At 39.8% G+C, this 22,674-nt stretch overlaps 1 protein-coding gene across 5 annotated transcripts in view; it reads left to right on the top strand.

The window, feature by feature from the left end:
* The first annotated feature begins 1,761 nt into the window (after positions 1-1,761).
* robo1 (roundabout, axon guidance receptor, homolog 1 (Drosophila)) overlaps positions 1,762-22,674 on the top strand; it is a 197,030-nt gene continuing 176,117 nt past the window's right edge. For 3 of the 5 annotated variants that reach the window (XM_040037796.1, XM_040037797.1, XM_040037795.1), the window contains exon 1: positions 1,763-1,919. In XM_040037796.1, the coding sequence (XP_039893730.1) occupies positions 1,832-1,919 (88 nt within the window). In that variant the 5' untranslated portion in view covers positions 1,763-1,831. Of the gene's footprint in view, positions 1,920-22,674 lie in introns of all 5 variants that reach the window. The other 2 variants (XM_040037801.1, XM_040037798.1) reach the window with 2 other exon arrangements.

Raw genomic sequence — 22,674 nt, 5'->3', positions numbered from 1 at the left:
TTGGCTTGAATCCATTCAGCAGTCATTGAGTCAGATAAAAAGAGACAATAAAGTCCTTTCATTCCTCCCGAACTGAATCTGTAGTGAACACAGTCGAAGGCGCTGAAACAAGTCTAGCGAAACATGTGCATTCCCTTTGATGGAAGCAGGTTTAATAATGAGTCCTGAGCAATAGTCATTGATTGGACTGTGATGCATCCTTATGTGTGTGTTTGTAGATTCCAGGAGGTAGGGCTCAAATAAATCTTCTTTTATCTCCAATTTGTCCATTCATCAATCAAATGGAACACTGTGATGAGTTGAATTATGAATCCAGCTCCCTACTTGATGGAGGGTTGAGGGGGTCCTCCCAATGCCATTCCCAAACCAAAGACCTCTGATACTGACTTGTCACAGCCATCTCCTTACTGGTAATTGGGTATTTATCAGATTGCCTGCAAGAGGAAGATGCAGTGTTTATCTGACACAATTATCAACAATAATGGGGGAAGCTAGCCTGCTAGTCTTCAAGGAAACTGGTAGTATGGTATGGATTCAGATGGCCAGGAGTAGTGAATGCAACACCTGGGACTTTATCTGACATTTAGGCAGGAAAATGATTGTCATATGGAAACAAATGTGCAAATACAACACATAATCCTTAGAGTCTGCTGTGACACTGAAGGAATAAAGTAATGAAAACACATTTTGGTGCAACCCCAACGTTGAGATCTAACAGAAAGACTTTTCAGTGACTTATCTCATTCAAAAGCCAGGAAATAAAAGAGGTGCAAGACTAAATCGATGCAGCTGTGAGGAAAAGAATGACATAAAAGCTTCCATGATAAGTGGCAAATACATGGTCCATTTAGTGCGTTATTAAAAGACATGCAAGTCTGGAAGAATTAAGTAATATGAAACCAGAAAGTTTTCATAGCAGTGCCAAATTCACTGTCATTGCAACACATGTTGAATTCCACTGATTGTTGTGGAATGGTAATGTAAATCATCATTATAAATGATCCAATGCTTGTAGAGACTCAGTCACTGCTGTGGTGCCTTGAAATATTTGATAAAGCATGTCCATCATGTTTTTGTTGAAGCATATCCAATTCAAGGAGTATGTCATGCCTGGAAAAAAGGCTGTAAAGAGAAAATCCTACTGCCTCACAGCGCAGGGAGGGAAGTCTGAAAGACCAAGAAACGAAGCAGTCAAGGCTGCCTGGCCTGCTGGATGTAATCAAACAAGGGTGACCAGGTTGTTCCACAGATGGCTGATCTGGAGAATCCTCCGATTTATTTCCATGCCACAGACGGTCCTTGTCACTATGTGCAGGTGATTTCAGTAGGGCAGCATTGTCTCTCTCTCTCTCTCTCTCTCTCTCTCTCTCTCTCTCTCTCTCTCGCAGACGCACACACACACCACTAAACTCTGACATTTTGTCTCCCGTGTCTGAAATCAATTTGACACCGACTTCTGTTGTGTTGTGAACAAAATAAGATGCTAGGTCAGAGTTTTGCAACAAAGAAAGTTGATTTGTAGCCTTCTTGGCATTGTTAGCAAGACTGAACTCTCTTCTGACAAAGAATTATGGATTTGAATGACACTGAATTACAACGTGAAGGAACTCATTAAAAGATTGTGAGTCATTTAGATGTGAGCTGCGTTGTGTATTATGATTCTTGAAAGTAAGAAGTAGGAAATTTTATGCATTACACAACTTTTTTTTCTTTCCGGTTGGTATTTACATGTGTGAGAGAATTCCCAGCTATATAACCGATGTTTAACTGTTTGTTTTTAATCTGTTTTTTCAGTTTGACCTTAAGTGATGCCAGGACAGTGAGCATCATTATGCGTGGCACATGGTCAGGGGCCACGCCCCTCTTCATTATGGTCCTGCTCAGGCTGGCTTGGGGTCAAGAGGTTCCTTTAATCCCAGGTAAGACATGACATGTTTCTCAGCACGTGCTTGTCAGCTCATCAGTGATCAAGACTTCATGGTCTGCCTCCATCGTCATGGTTTGTCTGTGTCTGTCTGTTAGTCAACGGCTGTCTGACTTATTGTATGCTTGACACCGCTCTTGTAGTTTTAGTGACTTACTGTTGACATGGGACTTAAATTCTGAGTCATTTGGAGCTAAGATAACTTTTTTTTTGCCAAACTTTTTTTGGCACAAACTAATTTTCTTGGTGACATTCTTTACAACAAGTAAAAGCGTTTGCAGCTCTAAACCTCAAGTTATTTGCACAACTGTTCCTGATTCACTGAAATGTATTTGTACCTGTGGCATATTGAGAAAAGTCCCTGATTTTCCAAACAACAAAATAAAGAAGCACACTACATCGTAACGGCCCTCCGTGGCTTGAACACACTAATATTCAGAAAATTTTAATTTTGCACTGCTGTGAACTTACTTTTGCTTGTCAGTATGAAAATAATTTACACCTTACCCACCTCTTCCCTCTTCTTGGGTTTGTAAAACAATACAATACAGATGGAAGGGTTACAAAGACACAAAATACACAGAAACCTTAGATGGACAGTAAAACAGATATAGAGATTCTAAAGTTATGCCAGTAAGATGATCTTGTTTTAAACAATTTTTCTTGAACTTGTTTGGGAATTTGATGTACAAGTAAAGTACATCAAATAAAGCTGAGTCATAGGAATCATAGGAATTAAAGAAAAACCGACTGTGGTGGGGGCTGCACATCCAGCCACCATTCAGTTATGTTCATTAAATGTGTCCAAAGTATACTGTAGATGTTACTAAAACTTTATCCTTCCGCTGATCATTATTATCAACTTCTTTAGGAGTCCTCTACATGTTTGATGACGTTATTTTGAAGATCCCTGACCCCATATATGTACATATACTGAATACATGCACTATATGGACAAAAGCACTAGACCAGCAACATGTTACATTTGCAGGATCTTCTTGCATGGAAATGGATGCCATGAAGCTGCATGGTTAGATGGATAGATGCTTGAATTTATATAAGTGTGGCAATGAGACTGAAAGCACATGAATTCAAGTATTAGGAGTTGTTTTTGTAGTGTATGCGATTTGGAGGTGAACTTTTTCAAGTCTTAGTTTTGACTGAGTGAATTACTCTGTAGTTTCTGATAAAAAGTTCAAGTTCACAAGGTCACCAAAGGATTTCACATCCTTTGAAAATTGCAAGTTATTAAAAATTGATTTTTATTTTTTATTTCATTTTTTACAGTGGGAAATAGATTGAAATAACCCACAGGATTGCTAGATGAATACTTCACTGGCTTCTGTCATCAATATCTGAAAGTTTATCTGTTGACTTTTACAGATTTCTTTTCTTATCTGTCTATGAGATAAATAATCGAAATTGTTCCATGTCTTGTTTGCTTTAAGACTTTAAGATATGGTTGTTTTTACATGACTGATTTTCTAACCTGTGACATTTTACTGAAATGTCTCCCTGTTTGAGATAAGTGAACCACCCACACTATGTGCTTTTGTCACCGCAATTGACAGTCATTTCAGTTCCACCATGCTGATTTCTCTTTTTTCCACCCAGCTCTCATCCAGCAAGACAACAGGCCCTTGCAGTCCTGCTTAGCAGAGCATTTCACATTCACTGCTTGCTGTTACCTTCTCATTCTGGCTACTCTGCTTCTTTCTATTGCCTTTCACCTCTCATTCATTTTCTTTAACCATGCTCACGCCACCACCTTCTTCTCTTTGTATTTTCTTTCGCCAGCACTATCTAGGAAGCAATTTACTTGTCAAGCAGAGGGCAGTATGCAGCTCCCTGGTCTCCGATGTGATGGTGTCCGTGCGTGTGCGTGTGTGTGTATGAGGGATCGCTACCTTGGCAGAAATGCTTTCAATCACACTCTTGGAGCACGATCTCTGACTGGCAGCAGTAGGAGCTATATTAAGATTGAATCGAAACATTTTTGCTTAACAATCTGATGGCATCAGAGTGCTATACCAAGGGTTTTTACTTATGTCTATTGCTTATCACTGAAGAGATGCAAGGTGATACCCACAAGAATTCTAAGTGGCGGGTGAAGTATCTGTAAGTCGAAATTGTGTCAGGAACAAAGATATGAAAAAAGACATTCTTTCTTATGTAAGGCACCTGTTGTTTAGCTTCAGTGGCAATTCACCTTAACCTAAGATCTAAGTCATGGGTTGTACCTTCTGTACATGTGTCAGCAAAGGAAGGCAGCTCTCAGTAATGTCTAGATTTAGGAAAGCTGAATTCCACCAGGACCGTGTTTCTCAATGAGAGAGAAATGTCAAGCGCTGCTTTATTTTTTTTATCTTTACATACTTCATGACTGACAGTGCTATTATTTTCCTTGCTTTAATGTAAATATCAGCTGTTCCCAAAAGCAGTGAATCCCTGTTTCCTTTATTTAGGGCACTTTCATCATTTGGGTTTTCCGAGCTTCTTTGTTAACCATGTCTGATTCATGAGTAATGCACCATTATTATGTGTACTGTCTAACTTTGGCGGAAAAAATAGGACACCATAAAAAATTTTGTTTGCTCTAAAAGATTCTACAGCTAGTAATTTGCACTCAGTGACATTGTTCGGGGCCAGTGCAGGAAGAAGTACTCTTTGTAACACTGTGGATGGGGATATCATGGTGGTGGGTGTCAGTGTATCTCACGTTCCCAGATCTCGACTGTTTCAGACTGCATAGCTTGAACAGCTTGTTAGCATGATCTTCAGTCCTCCATCTGTGATCTGAGAGGCTGCATTCAGTTGGAGGACTAAGTATAGGGCACTCATGTTTTGAAAGTGTTCAAAGACCGATACAGTTAATGCATAAAGTTATTTTTTTAATGAAAAAAGTTACATTTGACTGGCATGCTGTAATCTTTACTGTACTGTAGCTGCCATCCACAGATGTTTCAGCGAGCACAAATTCACACAAAGTTGTTGCTGAACATGATCTGGAGGTGTTTTTTGCATACGTTACAAATAATGAGCTTGTCTGTGTCTGGTGAAAGGGTTGGAGGATACTTTTAGTAACCTCACAGTTGGCCATTGTAAAATGTGTGATATAACCATACAAGCAAATATATTTGTATCAAATATGGCTTCGGACATTGATGTAGGTTTTTTCTTTTATTATTTAATATTACCTACAGAATACAATTTTAACGGTACAGCTTTGACATCCCTATGTTAAAGGCCAAATCCATTTCCAGGGTATCTTATATATCAACTGAATAAAGTTACAGTTTTGGTTGATCAGGCAACCATATGGCGTAAAGTTTTTGTACAGGCCAGGGTTTGAATCTAGTGTAGTCCATTTACTGCAGATACAGATACAGGCTTTTCTCTGTTTTATCGGCAGTTTGACTTTAAATTTCTTCTTTATATTGATTTTTTAACATTGTACTGTAGCAAACATTCAATATATAGTATGTGTGGCTCTGCATGTCCCATAAAGGAGAATTTTCTTTTCTTCATGCAGCGGTTTTTGGTGAATCTGCTCTTTGATGTGATTCTCTAGACAAATGAAATCCATAACAAACGATATTACATCTGTTACACTCAAAGTGCAACAGATACTGATTCAATTTACTCATCCATTGTGTGACTAGAAACAAACTTTCCTGCAGAGACCTTCTATTTTTTTCTTAAAACATTCAGGTTTCCAATGCTTTTCTATTAAAAAATTGAAACACTAAGCAAAGTTCATGGTTAAACTGCGCCACCACATAGTGTGAGTGGTTTCTGTCAGGTGAGAGAGCCAAACCCTGTGGTGTATTGTGGGTCCCACTCTTTCCCTTTACATTCAATATTCAGCTTGCACACCACCCCGAGGGTGATTAAATATGTGGTTAATACAGCACCATGAGAGTACTGAATTACACAGGAGCCATGCTGACCTTTTTAAATTACAGAACCAATTGTGCGAGACGGCAGAGGAAGTTTATAACAGGTACTGCCAAGATGAAGCCTGGAGGAGAATGGATCTGCTGCCACTGTCCTGCTGACGCTCTCCTTATTAGTGTTCTGCGCTATAAGCACCCTATTTGACACTCATTCTTTCCTTCCTTTCTCTCACTCTGGATCTCATTTGACTGCAGTTTTTGGTTGTTTTGTTTCTGTATCTTGTTTACTGTTAGAGCATCCGCGTAGATGAGCTGAAACAGCTGTACTGCATACACAAACTAATTTGACATTTCATTTCACCGTTGATGAGACATGTATCACTCTTGACGCACAGAGTAGCCTCACTCCATAAATCTTGATCACTGGCCTTTTTCTCCGATGCATCCTAGTCAGCATATTGGCTTTGCAGATATTTGAAGGTCGTTTCTGATGTCTGATTTAATTTGAGGCTAACGCCAAAAAAATGAAGCCGCCAGTTTCAGCATCAGTCACGTGACTTCTTGGAGTCACAGCCATTTTTCAGGGATGACTGTGCTCATCTTCAATCCCCATCAAAAGAATTCTAAACCTGACTGGCAGCGATACAACACTCTGCTTGGCAAAGGGCAGGAAAAGCTTTTTAGCAATGAAAAAGTCAGAATAAAATACCCAGACATTAAAAACCAGGTCTGTTTCTCTCCTAGCCAAGTTTCAAGAGTAATTCCTGATTGCTTTTCACAGCACTTTGCAAAATGCTCAGTAATTGTATTTAGATGAAAAATCCTCGTTTCACCACCACTGTTTCATTTTTCTTTCTCAAGAGAGAGTATGGCGTTATTGGAGGAAGAGGAAGGATTGAACGCTGGGCATTTAATATAATGAAATTCTTGTGATAGAATGTTTTTTAGAACAATACAGTTTAGTGACACTATTCATTCCATTAAGACATATTAAAAAGCTTTGTCAAAGACACCAGTGCTCTTTTTTCCCTCTGAACTCTGTCCATACTGATTTCAGCGAACCGATCCCAGTCTTGTCATCTGAAATTGTGGTGCTGTGGTCCGTGCCTTTGCACTTTCTCTCCCATTGTTTTTTGTCTTTAGTGCATTCACATTCATGTGTTTTTAATCTGTTGCAACATTAAGAATGATACATGGCAATAATTGTGTTCAGAAAAACAAAGTCTTTGCTTTTATGCTTCTTGGGGAGTAAAAATTGAACCAAACGTATCTGATGTTATTATTGATTGTCTTATTGAGAGGATTTAAAATCATATATTGTTGACGGAGGGTTTTTTTCTGTTTTTCATGTAAATATGCCTCTTTTTTTTTTTGCACTTCTGTGTAAGAGCCTCCAGTGTTCCATTAGGAAATGGCGGCAATCTGTCTGCCATCTTTGTTTTTGCAAAACAGCATTTTCGGTCACAGATAACCATATTGTTGGGAGCATCTGACACATTTCCTCTGTCCTGGGGCACAGAGCCCTGTGCTTATCATCTCCCTGCCTCTCACTTCATTCGGCCACCATTTAATTACAGAGCAGAGCAGAAGCCAGTGTTTCCTCATCACACTCCCTCCACCCTCAGGCCATCATTTAATGATGAAAAATCTGCTGTGGGAGATTTGGGCATTTGTTTTATTATCATTCTTTTCTCTTTTTGCCATCGAGTTGTGTGTCTGTGAATGAAAGGAGGGTGTTTTTGTACACAACCAGCATATTTTTGGCAATATATTTTGCTCGCAGGCTTGAAATTTGATATTCTGAGCTTAGAAGTAGTGCTCTCCGTATTTCACACCTCCTGCTATAGCTTCTCACGTATGAAGTGTGACTTTATCTTGAACCTCAGCTCCCTACCATTAAGAATGGGTCTGTAACAAAGTTAGTCCAAGGGGAAGGTAAGATTTAGCTCAGGTCACACTTCCTCTACGGCAACAAAAGATAAAATACCACAGAGGCACAGAGGTGAACTATGATGAGACTACAAAAAACTTTAATATCACATGCTTTGCCAAGTGTGTGCAAGCCATTTCCGGCACTTTAAGCAAGATAAACAGAAATGGCTGAAGCTGTAATGTCATCATAAAATATGCTGACTAATTATAACCATTACCACCCACGCATACATCAGCAACCTCACAGGCATTTTAACTAAATGTTGGGAAACCTTGTTTAAGGCATTTGTTAATCTAATTTTGAACATCCTTCAAGCAGCACTACGTGTTTCACTTGAATATTCATACAGTATGACTCAGCTTGTGGCTTAATGATTTCATTCAGAAACATTCCAGTGGACACATTTGAGAGAGAAAAAATCATATTCCTGTCTATTCTTTATTAGGCTCCTATAGGAGTTTTAAATAAAATATAATTGGCACTATAGTACCAGATGGTACAATAACAGTGTAGCTGCACATATTTTTCACATGCAGCTCCTTCATACATTATTTCTCCCCAGTTGCGAATGTGTGTACACTTGTATGCATGCGTGATATGGTGTGCTGTGCATACAGCAGACTTTATTGATTTCCACAGAGACATGACACAGGCACCTTTGTATCTTTTCACCTCATACCTCAAGTTTGGCCCTCTCTCACACACCTGCACACACACATACATGCATACATACATACATGCACGACCCCACTGCTTTCCCCCCCGCCCTCCTGATTCTCCGAGCTGAAACATCCCTCTCATGGGGTTTGTGCTGTGGGGCTACGGGAGAGTGTCATCTCACAAATGAATTTCTCCTCACATCCCGCTCTCCATTAAAGAACCTGTTTGTGCTCCTACAGCAGCACGCAGAACTCCCCTGCAGCTGTTTGTGCTCTCAGACACAAGTACTTGTTCTTTATATACCTGTGTTGTTTGTGCTCCGGCTACCTGCATCTCATGCACTCAGCAGTGAGACTCTTTCTTGCCATATTGCATTTCTCATGTGCTTTTGTTCATGTGTGCTTCTCATTGTTTTACTAGTTTTTCCCATCGAGGTTGTTGAATTTGTTAAGTCAGTGTGAAGACATTATTGCATTCTTGCAAAGGGTGGTCTTTAAATTTAATGTCATGATCAAGAAAGCAGACAAACTACAAAACTGCAATGATATCACATGCTTCCTTGTTTCCTATGTAGTCACAGCTATATCGCTTTATGATTTTGGTTTAGATTACATTGAATGTCCAGCCTATTGAAAACTCCTCTTGGCTTTTTTGCTTTATTCTTTTGGATCTAGCATAGTTGCATGCAGTAATGACAGGATATTAACGTTTTCAAGGTCAGTAAAATATAACACTGCCACAACAGGAAAACATTTTCATTTCTCACTCACACAGGAGTCATGTCGTTCCAGTTTCACTTTTGATGAGGAGCTCAATAGGCATCCGTCTCTACAAACTGTTGATTTGGATTCTGAACTCAGTTGTGGAGATGTATTGAAGGACTGGCAGACAAATTGAGCATCATCCATGATTGGAAATCCATGTGCCTGCCTACGTGCTTTTTGGGACAATGAGCATCTTATTTGTTCCTGCAGAAATCACATGCAGGGATTTCAGGGATTTCCAGGCATATAGAAAAGGCAATTTTCACTCATCAGTGTATGTTTATGTTCCACATGCACTCCTTGTATATGTTCATCTGTGCATCTGTCAGGGGGTGGGTGAGTTGGAAAAGTATGAAAATGTTTTGGTTTTGCGGGAAAGAACAGTTGGATGCAAATCCTCTCTTAAAGTCGCTGCTCTGTCTTAATTGATGTTCCATTGAATTTGAGCTTTAAAGCCTCTGCAGTACCACTGGGTATTCTGCGCATGTAGCCTGAATGGCCTTTGTAAAGTACTGAATTGTGAGCTCAATTTCCTATGCACGCTCATCGTTTCCCTTTCCCATTTGAGACAAGATATTGGAGATGATCCCCCTATTCTGGCAAGTGGCCATTTTAAATGGAAGCTATTTCAGCTCTTTCATTTGTCAATCAGGCTGAAGAGTGAGTCTCTGACGGTGGCTCAATGTGAGGCTGTAATTGTCAGCGTCCCCTTCTGCCCAATGCGCAGCCCGGTGCTTTGCATGTGAAAAGATCCTGAAAGAAGACGTGAGTGCTGAATTAATACTCAAACTGCCTTTTGTCTCCATCACTTTAGCTTCTGCCACCGTGAGGCACAATGGCACAGACATGCAGACAATCGATGAGGAAAAAGCGAGCAGGATGAAGGCTTCCTGTCTCCATTTTTAAGGCTCTTTCTGAGTGAAAATTGCAATATTTAGGGATTTGGATCCACCTGTAGAAGCTGCCCTCACTGCCTATATATAGTGGAGTAGCACAATGATTTTGCTGATTTTAATAGACTTTTATTTAAAAAAAAATTTTAAAAAAAAGATCACAACTTGTTGGAAATGTTGGAGCTGAAAAACGGTGTACACCAAAAATCATTAAAAAAAAAACAACTCCTTCTGTGGACAGTGTTATATATTTTTCTTTACAATAAAATTCCCAACCACATCAATCAACCACAGCTGAAAGATGCATCTGATCCATTATTTCAGTATGTAAAAAGGATTTCAGTGTTATACAGTAATTTTTAATAGTATTCTACCACAAATATAATGTGTTTAGTGTATTTGCTCATATCGAGTCTAACATTGAAGACTTAACTGGATGTTATATATCATGGCTAAGAGTGGAAAACAACCGCAGTGGCTTGCTTGGAAGCACTTCCAATCGAGACAACACATATTGCATGTAACAGTAGACTTTGTAATTGAATTTTCCATAATGTTTCTAAAAGTTAATTTAATTAGAAGGTGTATATTTTTCCAAAAAAATAAGCATATTTTATATATTGGATTCATTTATAGTAAAAATGCAGTTATTAGTGTGACAAAAAGTTCCTCTATCACATTTTTAGGTTGTCAAGTCATTATGAATGTAAGCTCACTAATCAGAAAGTGTTTGCCTGCATGCCTACATTCTAGTAAACAGTGCTGAGATGGTCTCGGTCCACCTTTCCATTCAGTGGGACGATAACCAAGCTATGATGATGGCCTGATAACGGTCTGTAAGACTGCCTTAGCATCTATTGTGGTTTTAGGGAAGAATATTTCTGTTTTTCCCTTATCTCCTCTTAATGTTGTCCCACCTGTACCCTCATAATCCCTACAGGTCCTCTTGCTTCCAACATACTGCTGTCTGTTGCAATTCCAAGTAATGATTAGGGTAAAAACTGTTAGGGGACATTGGGAGATAGGATTCTTTACTGTACAAAGGGAATGTTCCACTTTTTATATAATAGTAAATAGGCAGAAGATTTAAAAAAGGCACATTTGGAGTTATAGCAGATCTACCAAAACTTTTGCTCCATTTCTCTTGCTGTTAACCTTTTCTATGACTACAATTTCTTCTGGATCTCATGATGTGTGTATATAGAACAGGTGGCCTTAGGGGGAGCAAAGCCTTTGTTTGACGGACTAAAAGAGATTTCCTTGGACAAAGTCCCCATGCTGATGATCATATCTAGGTAATAAGCCTGATATACAGCCCTATTTTCCTGATGTTTACAGCAGCCCCATGCAGCTTTAATTAACGAAAGAGGTGTCCCTGTTGCTCTAGAACAGCCTCACCTGATCAGTTATTTCCATTTAGAAACACACACTTGACTATAAAAGTCAAATGGAAAATGGCTTTAAAACAGCAGAATTTCCTAATGAACACTTAAATCAGGCAGGAAAACATCAGATTAGCATTATGTCAGCACTAAATGCCACCCAGGAAACGGTGTGCACAAAGACTGCGGGAAATTAATTTGGAACAAAAAGCCAGTGGAAGGTTTTTTCCCCTTATCTCTCCATGTGAACTTCACAAGGAGCAGGTTGACATTGGTTTTATTACCCCGGAGCACTGATGACGAGCTGGATGAGCGAAAGTGCTGACAAGAGGGAACGAGCGGGTGATCAGTCACTGGCTGGGTGCCCATCACAGGCACTCAAGGATGCTGAGAGGACGTTGGCCTTTGTCATGTGATTGCCTGGATGAGAAGACCTATGGCAGGGCCAAGTGTGTGGGGGGTTAAACGTACACAGCTAGGCCGCAGCATCAAAGAAAAGGGAATCTTTCTGCTTGCAGTCAGACACAAGTGTCCAGATATGCTCACAGTAAATATTCTCACACACCTGCGCATACTTTAAGTACACATTTGTTTGTAGAGACAGCTTCGTGGTGATAATGATGGTACTGACGGTGATAGAACCACCAACTACATTCACTTGACTGATGTCAAGTGTCAGCTTTTCTACCTTGTTCTTTTTCTTTCCCTGCTTCCCTCTCCTTGAATCCATATGATGCACTCCCCCCACTCTCTACATCTCTCCCTGTCATATTAATGTCAAGTTTCTTCGAGAAAAGGTAAGGGGAAACCGAGCTTCCTCTACCATCTTGCTTTTCTTTGCGCAGTTTTATTGCCTGTGTCTGTCACACCTTCAGGCTTTGCTGCACAAAAGTGCAGCTGTGTACTCGACATTCACTTTTATCGGCTGCATGGAGTTGATTGCAGGAGGCATAGCTTGAAGGTTACAGTGCCCCACGAGTAGCAGCAATTCAAAACGATGTATTGATATATCCTTCACTATCATTTTAGTGCTATAACATTAGTATTAGTCATAGGTTTTTTTATGCCTGAAGGCTTTAATAGCAAGTTAATGATCATTATTTGAGAATTTCTGATCTGTGTAATACAGGTACCAGCTTGTTCTTTTGTTTGTTCAAGATTCACTCACATTATTAGCCTCATTAGCCAACAGCCTTCATCAAGAGATGACTTCTGAGATGTGTTCTTGATATAACACTCTCATACTTGTATGTACACTGAAAGAGATAATACTGTGTGTAATTGTTTCTCCGGTTTATACGGACTGTGAAAGAATCGATTCGGATTTAAGTGGTTGGTGATAAAATCCGCAGCTGTGCACCGCTCTGTGCAAAAATATATTCTGAAGGTAAACAGAAGCTATAATTAATGCCACAATTATATTACCTTTTAAAGTTAGTTCTCACAGTATGGAAGCTTCTCTCTGTGTGTCTCTGGATAGAGTTTACTTGTTGTGAGACCAAGAGGGAATTTTGTATAAAAGTCAGTAACTTAAATAAAAACACGTTTTGGCTAATGTTATGTTTACGTATGTTCTTTCTGTCATTTTTAAAGATATACTTTTGAGTTTACTGACTGAGCTGAGGTGATGAAAATGCACCAATGTACTGTAGCAAATTACAGAGTTATGTATTTTATTGGCAGCCTTTCAGATGCGTTATAATATAATTAACATCTGATATTTAAACGTTTGATTGTGTTTTGCCACAGTTAAACGGGTTTATATGACGTCAGATCAGTCATTTCTGAAATAAGAGCACCGGTGACGTATTCATGTCATGTTCATGTTTTCAATCAATATGCTGTTGCGACTTCAATGTGCTGTTGCATTCCACTGCATTGGCTTGTTCAAAGACAAAAATAATAAGTTGTTTTAGAAGATGTTCCTTTAAATTGGTAAGAGGACTGATTTTCTGTAGCACTTTTCTACTCCTTTTTTTGTATAAGTGCTTTCTATCAAACATTCCCTCCTGGATAAACTCGGGGTTCAGAATCTTGCCCAAGAATACTTTCGCATGCAGACTGTAGCAGCCTGGGATCAAACCACCAACCTTCCAATTAGTATATGACCTGCTCTACCTCCTGAGCCACAGTTACCCCAAAGATGAAGGAAGAAATAAATTTATGTCCAACAGTGTTGACTGAGCTGCATAATACATCACATCTACACATTATGTGTGGCACCATGCATGCAATGGATTGCACTCTTTTGGACAAAGAGTGCTTTTGCATATTTCAACCGAACAGGGGAAAAAGGGGGGGGGTGGCCCTGTTTTTTCCTTTTTTCATAAATTACATAAATTAATGTGTAAATAGGTAGTTATTAGTGTTTAAAGAGGCCTGTTGTGAAACTGTGTGAAGTGCTGTGACAGATTTGTGAGGACATGAAACTTGACAATGGCACAATACAGCCTCTTTAGCCTCTGTGACATCATTTCCCTGGCCTTCTGTATTCACTATTTTGACTGAAATTAATTGCCTCTAGTGCCCTTTATCACTGTGACAATACAGAGAGATGTGAAGTTGACAGTGTTGACTTCATTATTGCTCATTTCCATATGAACAACAGTGGTGAAGAGGTCTTCAACCTGCCCACTTACCTCTACTGTGCTTATAAATTGCACAACGCTAATACACACACAGTTACACACACATATCCCAGATTACCATATAACTGCCCTTCACAATCTTTGACAGGTCCTTTTTCTTTTTGTCTGTTATGCGGTATTTTATTATCTAGAGTAGATGCTGGCAGGGACGGGATGTGAGGGACAGTATCATTTGCCAAGGCTGCTGCTAATGGGTGCTGAAATCTACAGGACTCATATGGATTGTGGCCAGGTGTGGAGGGGGTACAGAGTTCCATATCAAATGGCTACACTGCCCCAGACCTCTCTGTGTTGGGTCATTAATCTTGCTGTCAGTGAACTGTCTTTCAAAGTATCTTTTACCTCGTCCTCACCCTTCTTCTTCTTTTTCCTGACCGCCCAGAGTTGTAAAAGCAAAAGAAAGCGTGTCCCATCCCTCTTAGGCTTCCACCCATTTACCACTCATGCAATCACTTGATCAGGGCTGTATTTGATGATGAGTGTGCTGAGTGGAGGTGGGCAGAAGAGACCCATGGGGTGGCTCATCTTTACCTACTTCTCATTGGAAGTAGAACTATGATGGAACTAAACTACACTGCAGAATGAGCTTTCCTGTTACTTTCTAAAGGCCCTCTGTGCATTGCAAATCACACCGCAAAATGATTTTCAGCTTCTGTGCAGCTGCACAGCAAACATCTTTGCATGGTGAATAAGTGGACCATAGTGAAAACTGCCCTTAGTGTCTGCTGACATGGCCATTCTTTGCATGTCTGAGGGAGAAGCTAAGGGGCTAAGCTCATGTTTCCTGACCCAGCAACAGCAGGAAGCAAAGCATAGAAAAGAGAAGAGAAGCACTCAACTCTCACTTAACAGTAGTAAGATGACTGTGTGAGCTGTGCCCATTTTAGACAATCCCCTTTAATGCTTCATTTGTGTGATTTTGTGAGTGTGGCTGCTTTAGAAAAATAGTCTTCTGCTTATCATGCCAGAGAGATAAAAAATGCAATTGCAAGAGAACATTATTTATGAACTGTGATAAAGTGTAATTTACCCACAGAGTGAAATGAATAACAAAATAGAGATGTTTTCTTGCCCTCTACACACAAGTTGCTTAAATATCCTAAAAGTGCATATTACCAACTCTAGTACGAATAAATAAATGGTACATTTCATTCTTTGATCAGTCTTCTTTTGTCCAAACCTATGAAGGAGCAGACAAAGAGCATAATTTGACCTCATCATACCCACCCTCACATATCAAATATTAGTTTGCTTAAATATTTACTTTTTAGATCTTTATAGTCAATCACAAAGAGCAGGTCAGACAGTCTTGTGGCACAGTACTATACACACTCTTAAGATATTCTGTGATAGTAATAATTACGAATGACAGGACAGTATCAAGCGTAGCTATTACAGTCTTTAATGATCCCTTTAACGGCAGATTTAAAACTTGTCTTATAATTTTATAGTAGCAATAAAAATCGATGGAGAAATCTCTCTTCCACTTTGAAAAAAAAGAATCTTCTACTGATGACAGTGAAAGACACGGACTCTATCTACTTAAAAGCACATATAGAGTCATTAGGGGATGTGAGTGTGTCATTGTGTAAAGGCTTTACAGCACTGGTCAGCACTGATTGCTCTGCGAGGGGGGCTGCAGGTTTATGTCAAGGTGACTATGTCAGTGTGTCATTCCTGGGCGCCCTCATGCAGAACATTGCTTATTTATACATCTGATTTCTCTTTTCAATTGGTTTTGCTGTTCCCGTGACAATGGATGAAGCAAAATTCCCCAAAGAAGCGTACAAATCAATAGCAAGATAGCTGACACAGCGCTCTAGGCTGGAGTGTGAGTGAGGACCTGACAGGGCTTGTTTCACTCCTACCTGACATGTTCACACCAGATCTGACATTTGCTGTCAAACACTGACCCTCCCCACTGTGCTCCACCTCACCAGCATTACATGGGTCTTCGGGACAGATCTGCGTGGTTTAATAATTTTATTGCTTTGCATGTTGGGATTTTGACAGGTCAGGTTTTTACAGATGTGCACAGTATACTCCAACTTTCACTACAGACATGTATTTGTGCTCACCAGTTTTCTTGTGAATGTGTTGCTGTCTTCCATTACCAGAGCTTTCAGAAGGCTTAGCATTTCCAGATGTTTCTCTATCTATAGCCATTTGTTCAATAAGACCTGTGCCGCTTGATATTGATTAGCCATCAGTCATGGGCTTATGCAAGGTCCAACCCTGACCAATACTTTCCTGGTAATAGAATGGATAAATGGAATATACTATATCATTAGTGGATAAATATAATCAAAATGATCCAACTATGTATTTCGTAACGTGGTTCTCTGCTACGTGTATGTTTGGTTTATATATCTGCACTTTTTCTGAGCGAGACAACATGTTTGTATCTGTTTTAATAAAGTAGGTAACTTATTCAGGGTTCCGAAATCTATAGTTTTATCAAGTTTTTTTAATGTCAGAAACATCTATTCCAACATTTTTTTCTGCATGTGAAGCACAAGTATTGCTATCAGCATGTTTTGGATATTTTGTTCGTTTATGACTTGAAGCTAACTGCCTGCCATTGGCACTCAATTTCTAACCCACTGTCTTTCACTTGTACCTCAGCCTATCCATCGCTACCTTCATCACTACCACAGCTTTCCTTTGACCTATAGTGCAGCACTAGAGCTGTCATGCTCACTAATTTAGTAGTGACCATCCATCACCTAGAAAAGGCCCCATGGCTTTTAGTGTATTGGCACCCATTAACAGTTCCTTCAATGCTGAACCAACCCCCACTGTACCTGTGTTGCCAGCCTTTCTTTGATCACTAATAAAAGAAAGGTAAAAAAAAAAAAAAGTCTATTGTTCAATAATATTGACCTGCACGGTGATTTATCCACCTTTGTATTCAAAATGTTTTTTTTTTCTTTGAGAGGTTTCATGTTCATTTCTACCACCGTAAATGCCCCCATGCTACAGAGCATTCAATAGCTTCTGACTTGATTTATCAGTTTTAAGAAGAAATTGACGAGAGCTGCAGAGAAGTGACAGCCTGGCCCATTAATCAATGTAAAGGGCAGTTTTCTCCTGAAACACAGGCAATTCCAACAGAGCACTAAGTGAACCACTGTGGTCATCAGAAAAAATGAAAACTGTTCAGCTGAGGGTAATGTCCTGCACACATCTAAGAATACAAAGGCTCAGGCAGATGCTGTCTTTCCCTTCCAGGCAAAGAAAGCTTTAACCTGCACACCACGTCTAGAGCCTTTCCTTAAACATATCATATGATTTACCCTGAGGTGGAGGGCGCAGAGAGGGCTACCTCTTTATACCCAATTAAGCTTTCCACAGGAGGTAGACGGTCCCGGCTGACACCCCCTCTCCCTCGATGCACCATTAGAGCACTGAGAAGTTGGTAGAAGCCAGAGTCCCTGGCGGACAAAACCCCTGACCTAGAGCCAAGGAGAAGCACTCCAGCTCCACTCCCCTAAATATACAGACATAAGTACAGAATAAGAAGTTGCCTCCAGTTCAGTAGAGATGGAGAAAGCTGTGTGCGTGCATGTATGTTTGTGTGTGTGCCAAGAAAGGTGAAAGGCCACTCTTTGTTTATTTTAAGAGAACAGTGTGTCTGAGACAGACCTTAAAAACAAGAAGAAGACGATAACAGACTGTAACAAGCAAACATAAAAACCAAAAATACTCCAACACAACTTGAAATGCTGTTTCAGTAATTTAATAATTCTTTGTCTTCTGCTGTTGCTATATACTTGTTTATTTCTGTTACTTTGCCCTGCACCGAGAAGCCATTCTCTTAGCCATACAGCTACACAAACCATGAAAAATGCTCCAGTGCGCTTACCCAGTGGTTTTGCATCACTCATAATTCATTGTCCCCTGTCCAGCCAGCCATCTGGGATCAGCTGGCCCCAACAGCAGAGATAGACTCGGTGCTGTCGGTGTGCTCCAGCAGCACCGGCCCATCTGTCCCTGCCTGCAGGCTGTGTTGTCGATATTCAGCAGTCTCATAATCAATGACCATACAGGCGAAGGGAGAAATGTTCCTCCAACTCCAACTCTGACCAGTTTGCAGGTGTCGGGTGTTTACTCTCAAGAAGGCTGTCTTTCTTTTTATATCCCTCTGTTTGTTGTCTGTGACTCACACCCAGTGCTATTGAACCCCATCACCCATTACACAAACCTTGTGGAAAACATGAAGCAGTGAGGCTGTTTGCAATAGTAATTACAATCCTAAAGGCAACTGTACAGGTTCATCATTAGCGTTAGCAGCTGAACCCTGCAGCTGCAAACGTTCTTTTTTATCTCTGGTTTGTTTTCCTGTCAGGGACCCATTGTTACCCACTGATTACAATCATGTTGTTTTCTTCTTTGTCTTTCCTCAATTTATCCCTAAAAGACACCTGTGTTTTTTAGCATCTGCTTTACAGCAAAGGGCACGGATTTAGGAACGTCTATATTCTTAGTGTGACATTTCCAGACAGAAAATGAAGTGTGAGACTCTAAATGTCAACCATAAACACATATCACAAGTTATACTTTATATTCTTCTCTGAATTTATTTTGCTCCCTGGGTGTGCTTAATTCATGCTACATGAGTGATGGATCGTAGGGGTGGAGGCTTAGTTTTCAAAATAGGTCCGTGATCCTTTTAATTTCATTTTCACAAGCTGCTAATTTATTAGGACTCATATACTTAGTCATGTTAGTGTGCACTGAAAGGGTGGTTAGGGGACATTTATCTAATTACGGAGGATGGGATTCCATCACCAGTAAGACGCTAGACGTGCCCACTAGTGCTTTACCACAGGGTGGCAGGAGTGGTTGAGGGATTCAGATGCTGTTGCTAAGCCAGCGTGAGTTGTCAAAATGAGATTGAATTAAGAGTACTCAAAACCAGTGCCTATTTTGTTTTATCTGAGTCTACTTTAAGACTTTATGGACTGTCATGTGCATTGAGTGGAAGGAAGAAATTTTCTAATGTATAGACCCATTTTCTGTATAGATATCAATCATGGTGGATTTATAATCTTGGTGGGGCTTTGGAAAGTTGTAAACTCACATAAATTAAGTCCGGCACTAACAGCAGCACAAACTTCCTAAAGCTAAAGATGTTCTCATAGGAAGAAAAATGGAGTGTAATTGGAAATCAGGCTTGCTGCTTGTGAGGCTGCTAACTTAACTACCTTAATGAATAATATGGCTGGAGTCTGATGTTGCTGACTGCAAATGAGAAGGGGAGAGAATTCAAGAGACAGAAAGAGAGAGAAAGACAAAGTGTCAGAAATGGACAAATTGATAGCAACACAGACAGAAATGTAGATAGGAGTAGATACTTTTTGGACATCTGTGAAGCTTTTATGGCCAATTAAGATGTGCATTCAAGAAAATCCTATTAAAGCTAAAGTGGTGTTCTCTGTGTTATTGCCTCGCTGTGTGTGTGCGTGTGTGTGTGTGTGTGTGTGTAGGTGTAGGTGTGTGTGTGTGTGAAAAAGTGAAAAAGACAAAGGGAAAACAAAGAGAGCAGGGTGGGTGTGTGTGTGTGTCTCAGAGTAAATTTGAAGCTTTATTACTGGCCTATATTGCACCCCAAATTACAAATCTTGGAGCAGTTATTCCTGCCTGGAGATGTTACTTCAACCCCACGTTTGAGGCAAATCATCCTGTAATGATATTGCTCATTGCAAATGAGGGAAGTGATGGAAGGTAATGAATGAGGCGGGGGTACAATCCGATAAGGCGGCATCTAACTAAGTGGGTCTCTCCTTCTCAACCTTCAGTTAGCCCGACCCCGTCTCCCATTGCTTAGGCCATTATTCAAACCGTAACAAGACGATTCATTTAGGCTGTCGGTGAGCAGAATTAGATTCCCGCTTGAGCGACCATTGAGCAAAACATAAAGATGTTTCCCCCACCAAACATACAACATTTACATAATTTCAGCTCAGGGTTGGGGCAGCAATAATAAGTTATGATAAAACTGTCATTAGGGGCAGGAATGTGTGGGGAACAGGCAATACACAGTTCAAGATTAATATGGGAGCTGTCCGCGGTTCTGAAATATCAGGGGCACGGAATAATGAGAGTGGCTTTGTAGGGATAACATACCTATATGAGCACATGCTAGCCATTGTGAGTCTGCAATATGCAGACTCACAATGGCTATAAGCTTGCCAGTATCAGTGGTGACTCTAATGTGAAGGTCAAAATGTGTGCTCTTTAATATGGTTTCATAATAAGATTACAACCCTTGGCAGACACTGCTGCAGGAGATATTAAAAGCCAAATCAGCATATTTTTTACTTAACTTTGACTATGTGCACTCACACATAAAGGCACAATACAAATTGAAGGAAAAAACAATGTAAAGGCTATGCCATGTGCTACCAGAGCAGTTTCACTGTACTTTGGTAGTGAGCCTTTGCTGGAGGCATAAAGCTGTTCCTGGAAAAATATCTTTTTTCATTTGTTGTTTTGATGAAAGTGTTGGAGAGCACTGTCGAAGACACTATTCAACAATTTCCCATTGGTGTTCATTTGGGTTGAGATCTTCTGGACTATTGTGCTTATTTTATATATCCTTAATTTAATCTCTGGAGTCACAGTTATAGCTACTGGTCTCTATAGTTTTTAAGTTAATTACTTTGTAATGTTAGGCAATCAAGTTATACTGCTATTATAACTGTACATGATGATGAATATCTCATTATCAAACTCTGGCTGTTGCAATAGGATCCATTCTCTGGTCCATTGTTAACTGTAGCATTAATATTTTTTTTAATATACGCAGATGTGAGCCAGTATCTTGAAAACCAACTCTATATCAGAAATCTTCAAAACAGACATGTGTCTACATATGTGCTTTAAACGGACAATTATTCATAGCTTCACCTTCTCAGTTTAAAGAACTGTGAAAGCTAGAGTGACGCACGCTTTCTACTTCCTCAGTGTGATGCTGAGCAGCATTGGTTTCTTTGAAGGGGTTGTAATGGTCAGGAAAAACTCAAACAAAATGTGTCTAATAGATGCTACAATGCAGGAACAGCTTTACAAGGACATGGCATCCAGGGTAATGTGCAATTTGTCACAAGCGATGGCTGTAAACACTGCATTAGATGGGCATCAGCCTGGATTTATTCATCTCCAGACAACAGCAGGAACAGCACTGAATGAAATGTTTGACCATAATCGATGCTGCAGAGAAAGATTGTTCTGTGTTCACTGTCACAATTCAAAGACTGTCCTCATTTCAAGCTACAGATACTTCGTCTCTCAGACATGTTCATGTGTTACTCGTTTTTGTTTTTAACAATGTAAAGTAGATTGTTATTTTACTATAAAGGTTCTGTTATCTTTTTTTATGCAAGTTATTTCTTTTTTAAAATAATAATTAGTATGCTATAAAAACACAACTGCCCAATCAACTTCATAATCATTTTCCTGCTCTCCTTTGACAGCACATAACCATCTTGAACACTGAAGTTTAGCTACAGTAACTATGGAGTGGGTGGGAAATGGAGACACAGTTTCACCACCCTAGGGGAACCAGGGCAGCATCATGGCACAGCTTTACGAAGCTTGGTCTTCTTCAGTTTGTCACATGGCCCTGTGTGGTTGTTTTTGGAGCTGTTACATCTAGAACCTCTGTGAAAATAAATAACATGTGCACCTGGGCAATAAATGCAATGCATTGAAATCAGTATCAAATTTTAGACACTACTGTTTTTAGAGGAGCATCCAACATCAGTTGCTTTCTTATGTGGCTGCTCCCTGTCTTACCATTGGTTGGGCTGTTTTAAACCTGAGCCCAGCTGTGGCATTGAATCAAGTCCAACGTGGCATCTCTGGCTCTGTCTCTCTTGACACACTTTATTGAAAAAGCTATAGCCCTTTATAGAGAGAGTGTCAATTTCAAGACAAAGTCAAGTTGGCAGTCACGCAGAATCCATATTTAATAGTGGCAAACGGAGCAAACACAATTCAGGAAAATCAATACTGCTTTCACGTTTGATCATACATCACCTTTCACTGAACTAGTGCTTACCTCTGTCCTTTTGTCTCCCTGAAAGAAGCCGTGGATCTCTAACAATGAATTGTAAACAAACACATAACAGTTCTACTTCTTTTTGTGGCTTGTAGACAAAGAGCTATCTATAGTTATCACAACTACAGATTTAATGTGAAGCTTGACAACAGAAGGAAAAAAAAGGATTTTCCCTGTCAGCTTTGAATGTTACACACATTACTACAAAGGAAATTACTCCGAGATGTTGTTGAACTGCTGTGAAAAATCCAAGTGTAAGAATGAATAAGAGACTGAATATTGGAACTTGTTCATTTCACAGAGTCCATACCAGATGAGGGTGATGCTGTCGTGCTGTAGACTGAGACAATGTAGTTTGAATGAATGCTTTTAAGCACTTAGCCATTATTCGGGGACATTTGAGATCAATCTGGACTTCTTAAGCTCGTGTATCAGTTTAAAATTGGTTATCTGCTGGCAAATGATGCCTGCATAATATCTGCATAATATTGTTGACTAGTTATGTGTAA

Source organism: Simochromis diagramma, unplaced genomic scaffold, assembly GCF_900408965.1.
Source record: "Simochromis diagramma unplaced genomic scaffold, fSimDia1.1 OVJJ01000463.1, whole genome shotgun sequence".
In the NCBI taxonomy this organism is placed as follows: Eukaryota; Metazoa; Chordata; class Actinopteri; order Cichliformes; family Cichlidae; genus Simochromis; species Simochromis diagramma.
The sequence above is the reverse complement of the archived record's forward strand: the minus strand, read 5'-3'. Positions and strand labels throughout refer to the sequence as shown.